At 41.2% G+C, this 16,713-nt stretch overlaps 1 protein-coding gene across 2 annotated transcripts; it reads right to left on the bottom strand.

Annotated features, from left to right (window-relative positions):
* Positions 1-4,504: 4,504 nt before the first annotated feature.
* pmp22b (peripheral myelin protein 22b) lies at positions 4,505-15,039 on the bottom strand. Of its 2 annotated transcripts, none has more exons than XM_074663881.1 (5): positions 14,891-15,039; positions 11,468-11,558; positions 11,155-11,248; positions 8,086-8,226; positions 4,505-6,788 (listed from the first exon to the last, which is right to left on the bottom strand). In XM_074663881.1, exons 2-5 carry the CDS (start codon positions 11,543-11,545, stop codon positions 6,628-6,630), a joined length of 474 nt encoding a protein of 157 aa, XP_074519982.1. In that variant the 5' UTR covers positions 11,546-11,558; positions 14,891-15,039; the 3' UTR covers positions 4,505-6,627. The 2 variants fall into 2 exon arrangements, with proteins under 2 accessions (XP_074519982.1, XP_074519981.1); XM_074663880.1 differs by lacking the exon at positions 14,891-15,039 and adding an exon at positions 12,230-12,374.
* Positions 15,040-16,713: the final 1,674 nt, after the last annotated feature.

Raw genomic sequence — 16,713 nt, 5'->3', positions numbered from 1 at the left:
GTCTACAGACCGGTGTTGACTCGGAATGACGTGATGAATACGTCTGGTGTCTGACGGCTTTGTCCCAAAACACATTGAAGGTCATTGTGTTTGCAGCATGCATGTGGACGCATGATGAGTGATTTAGGTTGGTGGAAGGTTGATTAGAGATTAGATGGTACTGCAGCTCTTAAAGGGACTGTGAGGACTGTCTGTTATAACTGTGACACCTTTGGCTCATAGTCTCATGCACATTGTCGTGAAGAAGTGACTCTGAACAAGGCTTGTGTGTGTTTCGAAAAATGAATATAAATCAGATCTTCTTTTTAACTCTACTTTTCTTTGTTCATGACAACTTTTTTCTGGATACAATGCGTCAAGGGAAGGTTTTTATCAACAGTTACATAGCGCTATGGTTTGAAACGTGACATGAAGCAAACTTTGTCAGTTTGTATCGTAGTTTAGTAGCCAGCTATACTTTGCACTGCAGACAGTTTGATGCTCTAGACTTGTCGGTAAGCCCTGCCAGTGCTCATCTTCCACGCAGAGCTAGCATGACCTTACTCTTCTTAGACTCTCAAGTTTGAACAGACCACTGCAGAATAACTGCTGCATGTGGGTTGGAATGAACGTTATCCCAAACGGTTAAGCTCATGTTTTAGCCCTTAGCTTGTGGTTTAGCCTTTAGCTCGTGCTTTATCACTTTCCTCTTTAGCTTAAGTTTCTGTGTCCTTTTTCTGTCTGACAGTTCGGCTCATGTGTCCACCATCACTATAAAATTAATCATGGATACCGTTTTCAGTAGAGAAAAACACAGATCTCTCTTCTCACTACTACACTTAGTCAGCCGGCGTGGTGTTGTCATGGATACTTTGATGTGCTCTAAATCAATCCGGTCCTGCTTGACCAAAAAACAGCCAGTTCGTACTACCACCAAAACACACTGTGTATCAGTTAAAGGAGTCAATTTGTGGAACAAATGCAGTGAAAAATGAAAACTCTCACATCACTCAAGCAGTTCAGAAAGATTTATATAAATTTTTGTCTAAGTAAATACAAGAGTGAGATGAAAGCAAACTTAAACTAATAAAAAAAATGTGTTATTTGGGTTTTTCTTGTTTGTTTTATTGTGATGCACTTTGTTTTCTTCTGTTTTGGGTTTCTACACATGCTGTAACAGATTAGACTACAAATATGCAAAGACAAAGGGGTAGGACTAGAAAAGTTTCTGACTTCATTCCCACCCTTTCGAACAAGGTATGAAGATCTGTTGTTAGAGTTGTTTCTCTAATTGTTTTTTTTTCTTGTTTGTTATTTCTGCTTAAAAACATTGTGCATCTTATTTATCTCCGTTCTTTTTTTGTTTTGTTTTGTAATGTCTTTAACCTGTTCGAAAAAATCATCAAATGAAAATGAAATGAAATGAAATGGAATCAAAAAGCCAGAAAGTAGCATTTAGGAATTACCTTTACTTATGCTGATAATCTCATTTAAAATTGTGGATTGCGATCAGGCATTTATCTTAATCATGATCACAAAGAAAGTTCTCACAGTCTCTTTAACTTTGCTAGACCATATCCACAACATAACATATCTAAAAACTTTGCAAAGACATTAAACTGATCTCTATGTCCTTATAGCTGCAGGGAGCAGCGAGCACCTTTCAGTTTGCTGACACATAGTTAGCAGTGACTACCCAATTGTAGTTTTACTTGAAATGCGCTATCCCTTCTTTAAGCCAAGTTTTGCATTTTTCCCTCCCTAACACCATGATTTCATCACATTTTATCTGACTTTATGAAATATTTTATCAAAAGTCAGAGCCCTTTGTCTCCTGCCTTCACCTCTAATGATGTGTTGTGCCGTAAAAGCCTTCATAATGGATCTGTAGGAGGAGCGTTCATTAGTGTGACTGAAAGGTACGATGAAGTAGACAAGTGAGAGAAATCACCTCTCACTATCACTTACGTACGCACTAATCACAGAAGGTACCCGCCCTCGCAAATAAGCAGAGTTTTATTCAAGGCCTAATGATCTTATGCAGAATTAATGAGGTCTAACAGATTTTAATAAGAGGGAATTATCTGCAGAACCCAAGAGAGACACTGAGAAGGTCTCCTCTCAGGTGGTGGTGCAACTATAATACACATGTTTTACCACATGGGGGCAGTATGTGCAAATATAGAGTTCTTTGTGTACACAGTTGCAGTCATTAAGTGCATCCACCAGGTGGCAGTATTGTACAATCCGTGAGAGGCTCCAAATTGAAATCAAAGTGTGTGAAGGTTTTATGAATGGAAACATACCAAAAGCAGCAATAAAATAAAGGAAATTGTGACACCAGGAAAAACTGATGCATGCAGACCTTTTCAGACGCTGCATTAACACTCCAACAGACACACCAGGATGCTAATGTCCCCATTTCACCCGGTCTAAGTATGTCAGAGGGGGGAGGCAGTGGGAGGCTGTGACCTCTCAGGCCTGCAACAAGAATCCTCCTTCTGAGAGTACTCTTTCATAGCGGGAGATTTAGATTCCTGTCATCAGCTGCAGGGCAGAAGCGCTGGTTGTGGACTGACTGTTGTCTTTAAAAGGAACAGACACCAACACAAACCATTAGCAGGAATGTGTTAGCGCTGCTTGAGTGTTTTATCACTGAATCAGGGAGATTTGCTGGACTGGATTGACTGGATCAGCATCACTTGCCGGATGATGAGGGCGTGCTCATTTTGAAAATGGAATTTGATCATTTTCTTGGACAGATTCATATGCTAATGATTTATTTTATTTCAGCAAGTCATTGATACCAAATTCTGAGCCAAGATGAGCTGACCTTAAATGCTGTACTTACATTATTGAATTGAGTTTCCTGAAAAATTAAGGCTCCAAGCAGCCAATTTTTCTTACCCCATTTTTTCTTTCTCCTTCCTGCTCCTCTCTACTCAACATTATATTCTTACCTCTCAATCATTGATACAATTAATATGTTCTTGAACAAACAAGTTAAACTAATTTGAATGAAAAGATATCATAATTGAACCTGACTTTGCCTCCACAATATAAAAACGTAGATCTATTTTAGGGAAACTCTCTGCCAGTGTTTTTCTAAAAATTCATGCAGATTTTTGTGTATGAGTCTCATAATATTACCTTATACTTGCTACGATGAGTAAATTACACTCCAGTCAGGACCACTCTCAAAGAGATGATTTATTTGCACGCCAGAGGTTATGTTTGGCGATGTGGCTCTCTTCTGGGAGCTCCCAGCCTATCCACAAGCATAAGTGGAATGCCAATGCCTAAATTTGGGGGAGTACCCCTCCCCTCACTTTTCTGTTCACACATGAGAAGGAAAGGCAGGGAGAGCAATAGCCAAGACCTGCAGAGGTACAGAACTGTGCTGTGCATGGAAGTGGGGTTATCTCCACTTCAGTCAGGACCACTTTGTCAAAAATAGTCTTTATTAAAAACTTGCACAGTTTTCATTTGGTGGTATGGTTATGTTCTGGGACTTCCTGCTCTTCCACACACTTGCGTGGAAAGCCTGAGGCAGGAAGAGCACACCTTCCTGCCCATCACAAACCATCATGAACAGCATTAACAGGGAACACAGCAGCAAAATAAAAACCCAGACAGAGCAGAGCAAACAACATGAATAAAATGACAGGAGAAGCTGGGGTGGAGGTGGGTTGCAAAGTGCCAGCAGAGGAAGCAGGAAGTAGGTTGGGATAGAGCAGTTTAAATAGCCCGCTCTGAAAGCAGTTTTCCAACAGTAGGTGGACACAGGAGTCAGCCGAGCCATCAGCTGATCTGTCACCGATGATCACAGCTAAGTTGTTAGGGCTTGATGACGAGGCGCGCCTGAAATAGCGCTACGCTTGATTTGTGGCCCAATTGTTGAAAAACGTGCGCAAAAGTGCTAGCTTGGGAGCCAAAACTCACTTTAAAGTGCTCTCCTGGTTGGCAAAAACATGCACTGAGGTGTCCTTGAAAATATGCGAGAATAAGCGCCCCCTTCAGAGTCGACACTGCGTATTTCCCTTTTTTTCTCTTGGCCTTTTCCTTAAAAAGTCTGTGCATGCCACTGGTACAGAACAGAGCAAGCATCAGTGATACAGCAGAGGAAGCATAGAGCGTCGTCAGGGTGAAGTAGAGAAAATAGAATGACCGTTTTGCTATTTGCCAATTGTTGATAAAATCAGTTGAGTTGTCAGCTATTAGGGGCTTGGCGCAAATGTTGTGGTTACAGTTTAATCATTCATATGATTTTCATTAGCATTCGTGAATCATACTCTCTGATTAAGCAAGCTTTTCTGAGCCAAAGTCACTTATAAATATTTGTAAAAATATTTGATTGAGATTCTTGATTAAGTTGTTTTCCAATTTTGAAAATTGGAAGACAACTGTTTCATACAACTTTTTTAGGGCCATAATATTGTACGAAAACAAATACAATGATGAACTGTTGTTTTATTGGTGTTGAATCCCCTTAATTAAAAGACACAACAGGCTCCATGATGGTGGTAAGAAACATCCTTTAATGATTCAACTCAATGTAGCTTTGGTAATATCGAGAGCATTCGGAAGTTTAGGTGTAAACATGACATTGACATTTATTGTTTTACACAGAACAGTCATAGGGCAGTTGTCATTAGAGTCGATCTCTTCTAACTGAACCCAGTAATGAGCATCATGCTAAAAAACCACAGCAGACTAGCTAGCGTAAGCTCTGAATTAACCCACCACGTCATCACTCTGTTTGGAAGGCTGCAGGGTCTCACCAGAGATGTCAAGTGGAGGACAGCCCCGCCTCGTCCAAGTCCTCTTATTCCTGATGCTATGGGAGAGACTGTTGACACTGAAAAGCTAGCTGCATGTTCTGAATAACTGGCATCAGGTGCAGACCGCCGTGCCTTTGCCCCAGCGCGTGGAAGCAGAAGTCACATACAGCATTTGCGAATACATGCACAGGGTGGATTATTCGATCCACCAGACTGTGATAGCATACTGTAAAATAGACTTGCTTGGCCAGTGCACAGGAATTTACATTTCAGTTGCTGACACCTTTGATCATGTAGCGTATCACCTTCCAGCTACAGATTCATCACCACAAATGGTGAAGAACTTAATCTCCTTCTACCGTCAGTTTTTCCTTTAGCCCTTAAACATGTTTCAGATTTTACAGACAGAGCCTCCAGGAGGACTTATTATCCCGCGTGAAGTCACGACTATGTCCTTTAGCATGAATCCAGTCCCTTGTAACAGTGGAATACACAATATTATATAATGTGAGAGTTGTTTTATTGAGTAAGTGAATGTTTTAAGGCTAAGTTTTCATCACCATCTGTTATGCACAACATATAAACAGTGTTTTATACAGTAGAAGAGAAAACATGGAGACATCAGAGACTGCAGCATGTCAAACTTCAAGTATGTGAAACAGACATTTGTATCACTACTGCAAACATCTCTGTCCTTTTTCTTACAAACAGAGTTAATGCTAACTACGTTTTTCCTCTTGTTAGGTTTTTTTTTTTGGTATGGCTTCAACTCTGTGGTTTATGTTCGTAGTAAGGTCAAAAGATACTTCCTTTGTAGGCTTTAAGTGTTATTTTTTGGGGGGATGGTTTTGGTTAGGAAGAGGTGATTTGGCTTGAGACTTCAACCGTCATTGACACGAGTGAACACAAACATGAAAATGAGGGAGAACTAAGGCTAAAAGATTAAACGATGAAGCTTATATGACGTAAATTTGCTGTGATACAACTCTTCAAAGTAATACTGACATTCAAATGAGTTTTTGCTTAATGGATGTACCACCCTAAACTGAAATATTAGCGTCTTACAGTATGTGATGGCAAAACAAATCAGGCTGTGTTCCCTAAAGAAGCAGTCAGGCACCTTTGTCGGAGTCTCACTATAATTGGTGGCAAGCTGTTCAACTCTACACAATAAAAGAAACTCTGTTGTAAATGACTGCTATCAGTAAGAGGAATGATAAATACATAGCACCATCTGTTGTTGAAAATAAGAAATAGAAAAAAAAAACACTGAAAACAAAAACACTGAAACTTGCAAATTCACAAATAGAAAAGGACCAAATCTCTAACTTGTGGCTATGCTACGTTCATGGATGTCAGCACTCTTCTGGTAAAGCAAGCCCACCAATGAAATCCTCTAACCTTTCTACTTCCATACATGCACTTTGGTTAATATAGTTCAAGAAACTTTTTTTGTCTTTCTGCTAATTCTTTGGCAATTAAAACAAAAAATAGAGAGAAAACACAACAAAATAGCATCTAATTATTTCATCATTACAAACAAACACAAGGCACTTAATCAGCTGAAACAAAGCTCATACAAGTATCTGTTGACAAGCAACACAAAAACTATGTACATATATGTAAAAAGTGTTATAAATAGGTTTTAAACCATAGATACTATATACATCTTTTGACTGAGACAGTATTGGTGGTTTTTGTGTTGGTTTGCACTTTGAATTTTTGGTTTTACCCCCCATCGCTGTGATCTGGGTGTAATGGCCCGGTGGCTCCATTGGTACTCGGGCATCAGAACTTAAACTTCACAGGGGGTTTGACATTTTGCAGTTGGGCAGAGGGGTTACTGGGAACACAGAGATGGATTGGCTCATTCTCGCTTCCTCAAGATGACGTAGATGAGTCCGCTGATCAGCGCCAAAGGGAAGGCAACCCACGCCAGGATGTAGGAGTAGCCAAATTCATACGACCCAAACACCCATTCAGGACTCATCACCGTGTAAATGATGGCTCCGCTCATCACGAACAAACCTGCAGGGAGGAAAAAAATGAGCACTGAGTACTGTTGGCTATCTCCCTGATCAATTATCAGATCAGGTTTCCCTTCAGCATCCTGCTTGCTGTCTTGTGTCCTGTGCTGAACCCTTTCTTAGCAAGGGAGTGAGCAGGCTAGTGTTTCCAGTAGGTCTGCCTCCAAATGGCAGACACATCAGCTGATCAACAGGTTTTCAATCTACCAGACAGGCCTTGGTCCTACGGGTTGCAGAAAAGGGGAACTAAATATGGATGCTGAGCTTTTCCATTCAAGGAAAATGGCCTAAGGGGGATCTGAGCAAGCTACACACAAGTGAAAGGATGTACAGATGACACAAACTAGTGGATACAGCAGTTTTCAACCCCTCTACTTGTTTAGTGAGCAAGCTTTATGTGGCTTCAAGCAATGCTAAAGCTAACTGAAACAGCTCCAAGAGACCTAAGGGTTTCTCAATGGAAACGTCTTTTCATCTTAAGTACATGACTGGTGTCCGTCGTAGCTGACAGGGGAAGTCTTTGGCCATAGGGAAGCCCTACCAAGAGGGATCCTCTGTTAATAATATCTCAGTGATTCATGCTTATTGAGTCCAGACTTTGTAAGTCTCTCCCGTGTTGCCCACCTCCCTGGTCAGACAGAGCACGATCACTTTGTCAGACCCCCGCAGTGCCAGCCTTCCTGACATTTCAACTTGTGCGTCTGGCAACTGGCCCAGCGTCATTCCTGTGTGGCTGAGTGGGCACCTGGGTACCAGTCAATGCACGGGCACAGCAGAGAACAAAAAAACCTGGGATGTTGGAAAGGGCTGCCAAGAGAGGAGACAATGGACTGGCAGTGGAGCCACTCTGGCAAAAGGGCATGAAGTACAATAGACAAGTGGGGCATTAAACCATTAGGGACTGGCTCAGACTCTCTTAATTCAATTCATGGCAACGGAAGAGGCGGTTTGAGCATCTGTCATTCGTTTATCTTTGTGACTACACAAGTGTTCCTGTATTAAATGACCAAAGGGTTGGGCTCAAAGGATTAGTCATTTGGTTGGTAATTAAGAAATGGTTGGCAGAGAAAACTGCTCCTCTCTGTTTTGTTCCACTTTTAGTTGAACGCCCTTGTGTTTTGGATTAGCAGTTAAACTAAACCGTCTATTTCAAGATGTCTCTTGTAATGTGGGAACTGGGCCATTTTATGTTTTATTAAAGGAAGTTATCATGAACTGATAAATTAAAAGAGCAACATTCATATCAGGTTGTGTCTATCTATTCTCAGTTATGTTGTGGTGAGGTTGATCCAACTCACTGGCAAGGATCTGGAAAGTTCCAGTGAGGAAGAAGCGTCCACCCTTCTGCAAAGTGAAGAGCTGGCAGAAGAAGAGGAAGAGGGACAGGCAGCTGAAGATGATGGACAGGATCATGAGGGCCTGGACCGCTTGAATCCACTCTGCAAAGAGAAGAAGGAGGGTTGTCAATAACTGGATCCACGATTGATGTTATCCAAAAGCATTTAACACTCACTCAACGAGCTAAAGAGAGGGAAGGGTTGGTGGAAACACATTACTAAAAATACATGCCAAAGTGAGCTTTGATTGGTCTTAAGCATCCTCTCAAAGGGAGCATCATAAGCTAACAGAAGCTAGGTTTTCTTCTGGGAATTTATAATGGATCCGCAACAATGGAGGCTAGGTATCTTGTTCCTAAAAGCTTAGCTAGCCCCTCACAGAAGGACCCATTGCTAAATGTACCACATTGATTGTTTGTTAGTCTCCAAGGCCAGACTGCTAGAAGCCATTAACCCATTAGATACCTGTATTGACAAAGAAGACCAGAAGCTATCTTCCTGATCTGTTTGGTTGTATCTGAGCTTCACTCGTTCCACAACGCCAGGAATCCTAGGACTTCAAAGCAGGGTCTATTTCTTGTCTGAGGGTTATCCAGGCCGCCTTCTCAGCCTCTCAGGTTACCTGAGATCACATACTCTCCATTTCTGTATCCATCCCACTCTTTTTCTTAGTCAAGCCTACTGTTACTGTCATGTTTTAGAGTCATAAAGCGTTGGTTTGTCTCAAGGTACTTGACTGCTAAGGACATCCTTGATGTGTTTGTACCTAAGTAAGTTTTAAAAAGTCTCCTGTCCCATCCTAAAATCTGCAAATGCTCCAGACAAGCCTATAAATGTGAGTCTTTTATTGTGGCTCCATCTTTATGTTTACCACTTCCAAACTCTGACATTCAAATGTCTGATGTGCTTCTTTCAACTTCCTCAGGCATCTCTAGTTTATCGATTCACTTGTATTATGTAAATCAAATGCATGTTGTGGTTTAATGGGGGCACTTACAGCGCAAGATTCATAATTTATGAGACCTCGTAAAACAGAAAGTATACCTGAAGAACCAAACATTAGCTTTGTGTCATCTTAACATTTTGACTGACCGCATTTAACCTCAGAGACTCAAACAGAGACTCTAACTTTGTCTTAATTTCCTTCGGTGGACGTTTGAGAAGAATTGCAGCATTTTCCTGGAAAATTTCCCTCACACTCTGGAGTCAGGTTACCTACGATATCAACCTCACAGTACACTCAGATGATCACTGGCTCCAGTATGAGATACAGAATGAAACATGACACGCTGCAAATCTCAGTCCACAGAATGCAGCCAGCACAAAACCACACCAGACCAACAATTAGATTCCCCTGTAATGATGCTGTCCTCACATGTTACATAATACTGTGATAAGGCTGTGAGAAATGGGTGAAATGTTCCATCCCTGTCCTATGAATAGTGCCCCTCCTATAAATATGACAATACATCATCGCTGCTTTCTGATAAACACACATCTCGTCTCCCTTCCTTCCTCCACTGACCAGTAGTAGGAAGCAGTGACAAGGGGGCATTTCCTCGCGTGAGGCGCGGTTCAAGACTCAGAATATCCCTGATAAGCAAGAATGAGTCATGTCCTAAAATGCGTTAGAATGCTGTGGTTTGTGTTTGTGGTATTTCAATGCAGAAGGATTCTTCTGTGACTCAAAACAGGAAGTTAACTCTAAATAGCTCCAAGAAGAGTGGAGCCCTACCAAAATAAAACTGTTTTTACTTTTTTGTTTATGTGTCAAAAGTCTACTCAGGGGGAAAAACATGCTTTAGCAAAAGTTAAATACAGAATGAGTGAAGTTTCCTGGCGGTAAGGATGGGATGTTTAACACAGCTATGACAGATTATGACTGACTGAGGCGTCATGAAACTGACAGGAAACTTTCGTAACCAAGGAAACTCCTCAGAAGCTCTATAAATAACAAAGATTACTGTGATTATGAGTCACAGGAGAATGAACTTGATTGCTCAGCAAAGCTTCCAAAAAGCCTCGTCGAACACAGGCCGGGCTCCCCACGTGAGAGCAGACCCCTATCTTCCATCTCCCAAAGCCAAAGCACAGAGCACACGCGCCTTCTTAAATAAACACAGTGCGTCAACGCGCTAATGAAAGCAAGTCAAACAAACCGGCTGCGCCATCAAACTACCTGGCAGAGTATGCAGGCGCTGCCGGCCTGACAAAACACACACTGGCTGAGCGCGGCTCATTCTAGACAAATGACATCACCCTGGCTGTGGCCGGCAGCTCCTGCAACTCTGTGACCGCACATTTAGGAAGCAAACACGCTGCTGCTAAAGCTGGATGGAGGCTGAGTTTGGTGATTATTGAACAATAGAGTTTCTGTCATGTGAGGGTTTTAAAAAAGTGGAATCCAGATCTCCCTTCAGAGGTGGCTGACTGTCTAAATAAATCTCTCCAAGGCTGCAGCTGCTGCCTTAAATTGTCCTAATGATCCCTGCAAACTAACACTGGACACTCTGATTTGACACTGGGCGTGACCTCACAGCATTTTATGTTCTGCATGAGGTAGTCCAAGGTCCCCCTGCTTTCAAACATACTGTCACACACACCCACCTACCCACCCATACACATACACACACTCACACATGCATATCAACTTTAAATACTCTCCCCAGCCCCACCCAGATCATCCACAACTCCCAAACTCCTGTCACTATGGACTCCCCAGCATGAGACCTCAATATGGACATCACACCATGACTATTTATACGGCGGCAGCCTATCAGCTCTCATCTCAAGACAGCACTGCCACATTCTCTGCCCTAGATGGCACCAGAGTCCCAGAGGGGCTGCGACACACCCACATCATCAACATGCTAAATGTTGGATTTCAGCACATCATTTTTCAACACCTAATGCCTCTAGAAATATCAATTTAGCTGCCTTAGGCTGGGCTCAATGCAAAACTTTAAGTATGAGGGTATAAAAATAAGTTGTTTTGAAGGTAAACAGTGAAATGTGAAGCAGGTGTCTGACCTCCAGTGGATGCTGGGATACAGTGGGAAGCTCCATTGGTAGTGGTGCAGTTCTGCCAGAGGTCTGAGGTGCCGGTTTCACTTGACGTCCATACCTGATGTCAAACATACAACACTGTCAGTCATGTGCAAAGAAAATAGTTGTTAAATTAAGTTATTAAATCTCATAACTTTGTTTAAAAACATTTACCTACTGCAAGTAAAGGATGAATGTATACTTCCAATTGTTTTAAGGTAGATTTGTAAAACATTATCATAAAACGAGCACTTGATGAGGAAAAAAAAAGGAGGAAAAACAACATTATTTTACTCACGCTGACTATTGTTGAGACAAATAGAAGAACCAGAGCAGCAATGTGCAGGAGGATGATTCCCAGTAGTAGGAGCAGCATCTTTTCAGACGATCTGGATGGTAATGAAAAGAAGAGAGAGCCTCTGTCAGTGAAGGAGTGTGTGTGGATGTGTGTGTGTGTAGATGTCAGAATGCTGGGACATGGGTGTGTCGCTGCAGCACGTTCAGCACGGACAGAATTTATAGAAGCTAAATCCGGACTGCGTTTGTAACAGCTTTCTCATGCCATGCCAGAGTCGAATTTAACAGGAAGTGAGCATTTTTGGTGTGGGAAGAATATTTTCAGACTTCATTGTGGATATCAAAGTAAAGTCCGGTTACAGGAGTAACTTTACTCAGGCAAAATCAGGTGTTGAGAAAAAAGTGCGTGAGTATTTATCCTTTAAGAGCTTCAATTTACCGGTTTCTGTCATGTACAAAATGCAAATCATCAAATGAATGCCCGATGATGTTTGGAGACCGGACATAGTAACCATAAAGATGTCACTCCTATGACGACATAACAATCAAATTCTCATCAAATATTAATACAAAATTGTGTTGAAATGTTTCAAAGCCTCAAAATAAGCTCGATAAAAGATTTTCTGCGATGACAGCTCACTCTTTGAATCTGTGCGTTGCGCAGCGGGTATCCCGGCGAAAACCGAGCTTCCTTCTTTAATCCGCACGGACAGCAGCTGATAATAAGGAAGTTTAAAAGTGACCAAAGTCCACACACACTTACTGAGCGCTTGTATTCCCACAAGAAAAAGAGTTTCAGGCTTGCAAAAAGAGCAAAAGCAAGTTTCCCCCAAAGAGTCCAACAGCGGTAGTCCGTCAGTCCTAAAAGTCGCTCTCAGACTAGATTGATGCCAGGGCTGACGTTCTGTTATAAAGTGTCTCATTATGGAAGAACAACGCCCTGCGTGCGTCGCTGCGTCATGGAGTGACCCTCTGGTCCAGCGCCAGGGTTCCCAATATAGATGCTCCATGCGTAATAGCGCACGGGTTGCCTTAGTAACTAACTTACAGGAGTGTGTGTGTCGGACCTGACAGAGCATTGTTTGGCTGTCGTGGTAACTAAAAGCAGATAGGCTGATCTGCTCTCGAGGATTTCTTTAAATACCTCTTCTATGTGACTGAGTCTCCAGCTTTTTCTGCTGTTATTACAAACTTATGAGAAATTCTAAAACCTTTTTGAATTTGGTTTGCTGTTGTTGCTTTCTTGGGTCATGCAGAATTTTGAATACTTTAGCAAAATAATGAAAATATAATGTAGTTTACTGTACATTAAAGCTACCCTATGGAGTTTTTAGTAGGTTATGAATCAAACTGAAATTAAAATCAGTGTCTCTTAATGACCTTAAAAAAGAGAAGAGACTGTTTTTGTTTGGTTGGTTTCAATATCTGAAACCTTTAAGGGGGTAGGTGTCAGACAAATGCTGCTAATTCAGCCCTTTTCCAGCCATTGAACAGCATACTTTTGACTGTTTTAGTCTAGAGTCATCTAATAAAAATATCGGACATAAATAAGCACAGACCAAAGGAGCTTTAAAATATACCTTGAGATTAATATTTAAATATATTATTGATCAGAATTTAAACAGCTTAGTGTAGACAACACAAGGCTTGTTTTAATCATAGATGAGAAACTGAAGCTCATTTGATGATTGCTGAGCAATATATCTTCATCAATCTTTAAATAACTTTTCTTTCATGACTCAGATAAAGTGGCATCATATTTAGGTATTTTGGACTCTTTCCAAAAATTTATTCTCTCTTTAACCCAATGTTTCGTTGCCTCGGCAATTACTACCACAAACATTTCGTAGGGCAGTGCAGCATGGGTCATTTCTCCTTCTGGTCGTCATGCAGTCAGCCTTGTGACTCACAGTATGTGTGAAAGTGTGGACGGGTATGCCCCGGCCGGCACACCGCTGTGGTGATAGCATCAAGGGGCTCTCCTCTGTTTGACATGACTCATTTCCAGTGGGAGTGGGTTTTCCTCCCTGTACAGGCACCACAGCCCATGTCGGATGTGAATGTGTAAAAGTATGTACTGAGGTTCGACTCGTAAATATGGGTGGTGAAATGAATGGAATTCCAGGAGAGATATGGAGTGAGTTTCAGGAGTGGTTGATAGTTAATATTTTTATAAGTATGAGCTGACTTTCTTATCTCTACATCCCTCTGGAGGTTTTTTCTGCTCATAGATTAACCGGCTGTCAGAAATTATCTTCCTGATCCTTCCCAAAGCAATGCATCTGTCAAACATAAATCTCGGGATAAAGTATGTCTCTACTGATAACACCGAATGGATCACGCTCATATTCAACATAAATATTTCTTCAATGTGCCAAAAATTGATTTCACATCCCTCAAACTAAGCATCTTCAGCAGCTGGGAAACGAGCACTTTCTCCACATTAGCAGGCTGGCACAGGAGCTTAGGCCAGTCTGACCTCAGATAACCCCTGTCAACATCCACTCTCTATTCTCTTCACCACTTAGCTCATACTTCCTGGATGCCCGTGTGTGTTTTCTCACACTCACATGAAAATCAGAGGCTTTGCTTCAACACTCAGGTCCACACACACACGATGAAAGAGGGGATGGTTACAAGACCAGATCACAGCCAGTTAAGTGCTCCTCTGAGGAGGAACTTAGTAGTTAAAGTAATGTGACATGCTGAGCCTGTGATGCAAAGGAGAGCGTCTTTGTGGAAAGAATAGTCAGCTTAAGTTGACAGTAAGTTGTAGATGAGAACTCTTGGAGTGGCCGTGCAGGCGCTCCCAAGCCCCATCCCTTATATGTCAATGTTTGTAAAAGCCTGACAATCAGTGGGCCGAGTGGACGTGGGAGTGTTAAGTTTACCGCGTTTGTGGAGCTGGGGCCGAAGCCAAACTCTCCAGGGAGAGACGCATAACAAACATTCAGACCCAGATACAGAATTATGTTGCATCTGGAGCAGCGGCTAACATTTCACCTCCGTCGTTAAAACAGTACGACTTATCTTCACGTTCACGCAGACAGTGAGAGTGCATACCAAAACCAGAGATAGGACTCCAGCCAGGGGGGAGGGATGAGTCTGGAGAGGAGCTGTGATTGAGTTACAGTAACTCCATCCACATACCAACACAGAGAAGAGTGTTAAAACAGATGTGCTTATCATTTGGAGTGATTTCTCAACGCAGAGAAGAGATCTTTGTAATAATGTGGTGGTAGAGATAATGGTGGAAAAGATACAAAAAAACAGGGCCTTGTCCTTGAAGCAATTAGATTCCATTCTTGTTGACTTTAAAATGACTTGACAGCCTTCTTCTACCAGAGTGCATTATATGCAATTTCACTGATCTTGGCTCTAACCGCTATCCATTAACTATAATGAACAAATGGCTCATACTCACAGCAGATATCTCTCTGAGGCTGATGCTCCTTGCAGGTCAGATTGGAGAGCTGTCTGCGTCACTGTTAGACCAGGGGTTAACTGGGCCCTCGGCTTTGTCTGTCAGGCTGTAGCTGCTGTGGGTCAGTCCTTGTGTCCTGTCGTCAACAAATGAAGGGACTCTGTCTGATGGTCAGCTGTGATGTGCTAGTTTAATAGCTCCCCTCCTACAGCAGAGTCACACGTCCCCTCCTCCCCCTTCACACTGGACTCTTCTGACCTCAGGGAAAATAACTCCATATAGATCTTACTCAGGATGATTACACAAACTCCAAAATACATGATTGGCATTGGTAAATCTTAACATTCCTACAACTAAAACTTAGATCACATGAAAGTTAGTTCAGTTACTGCTTAAAGTTTTCAGCTTTAACTTTAACTTAACTTAAAGGCTTGGGATACACCGATACTGGTCCTGATACCAGGTATCGGTGGATTGGTGCCCCTCAAAGCTGGATCTGTATCGGTAGGAAAGGGGCCGATCCATGGTGCTGATCCAGGCAACTGGCAATATGTCTTTTTTTTTTTTTACCAGCACTCTTGGCGACTTGATTTAAAATGTTACCTCTAATGCACTTTCTTTTTTTTTTGTTTCGTTCTGCATTACTAGTCTACAGGGTATAAAAGTTTACAATTAAATAGAATTCCTGTACATTCTGAAGCATTGTTTTTACCAAAATGCAGCTAAACATTTAAATGTTTTATAGTTTAAATAAATAAATATTAACTTCAGTAATTCCATATACACATTTTTGCCTTTTACCCAAAACATTACCAGTCCTATCCCACAGTAGAGCATGCAGGTTATCATTTAACACTGGAATCTAATTGGTATTGGTATCGACCGATACCCTAAGCCCAGGTATCGTTGTGGATATTGGTATCAGAACCAGAAAAGTTGGATGGGCACATCCCCATTAAAGACTGCTATGAAAATGATAGCAGCTTTAACTCCTTGCACTGTTTGGTATCATACCATAATCTTAATTTATCCAATTTTATTGCATTGTATTTCATGAAATAGTGTTACATTGTTTACTACCCTATGATATTGTTTCCGAACGTATTGAAAAGCAACATATTGTATCACAACGTATCGCAACTTACTGTATCACAATGTATCTTGTACTGCAACATATCCTATTGTAACCCAACGTATTGCATCCTGACATATCTTATAGTATCACAACATTTTGTATCGCAACATATATTGCATCGCAACATATCATATCGCAATGTATCTTATCCCAACATATTGCATCGCAACATATTGTATCACAATGTATCATATAGCAATGTATCGTACTGCAACATATCCTATTGTAGCACGTGTCGTATCACAGTGTACCGTTTTGCAACATTTTGTATCGCAACATATATCGCAACATATATCGCAACATATATCACAAATGTTATCACAACATACTGCATCACAAAGTATCATATCGCATTGCATGGTAATGTAAAACATATGATATCATATTTTACCATATTGTACCTTAAGCTATTGTCTTTTAATGACCGATATCATATTGTATCTTTGAGTATTGTATATTGTGTCTTGACGAACAGTATCTTAACATTATTGCATTACATTGTATCTTGCTGTATCATGTCCTATCATACCATACTGTTTTGCATCATATCAACAGATGTTATAGGATATGATATGTCTTATCAAATCCTGTAGTATTGTTTTGTTATCAAATCATTCTCGGATCATCTTCAATCACAGAAATAGTGTTTGATCTATTCCATGTTTTCACCTAGAGCTCCTAAAGTCTT

This window comes from Halichoeres trimaculatus, unplaced genomic scaffold (assembly GCF_033239565.1).
Source record: "Halichoeres trimaculatus isolate MK-OKI-2021-1 unplaced genomic scaffold, fHalTri1.1 fHalTri1_scaffold_23, whole genome shotgun sequence".
Lineage (NCBI taxonomy): Eukaryota > Metazoa > Chordata > Actinopteri > Labriformes > Labridae > Halichoeres > Halichoeres trimaculatus.
This window is presented reverse-complemented; position numbering and strand designations above follow the sequence as displayed.

Excerpts from the sequence above, each read along its gene's own strand:
- pmp22b (XM_074663881.1), bottom strand. The coding sequence starts at position 11,545 with ATGCTGCTCCTACTACTGGGAATCATCCTCCTGCACATTGCTGCTCTG. Across the intron at positions 8,227-11,154 it reads TATCCCAGCATCCACTGGAG|AGTGGATTCAAGCGGTCCAG; the intron begins GTCAGACACCTG and ends TTCTCTTTGCAG. Across the intron at positions 6,789-8,085 it reads AACTTTCCAGATCCTTGCCA|GTTTGTTCGTGATGAGCGGA; the intron begins GTGAGTTGGATC and ends TCCTCCCTGCAG.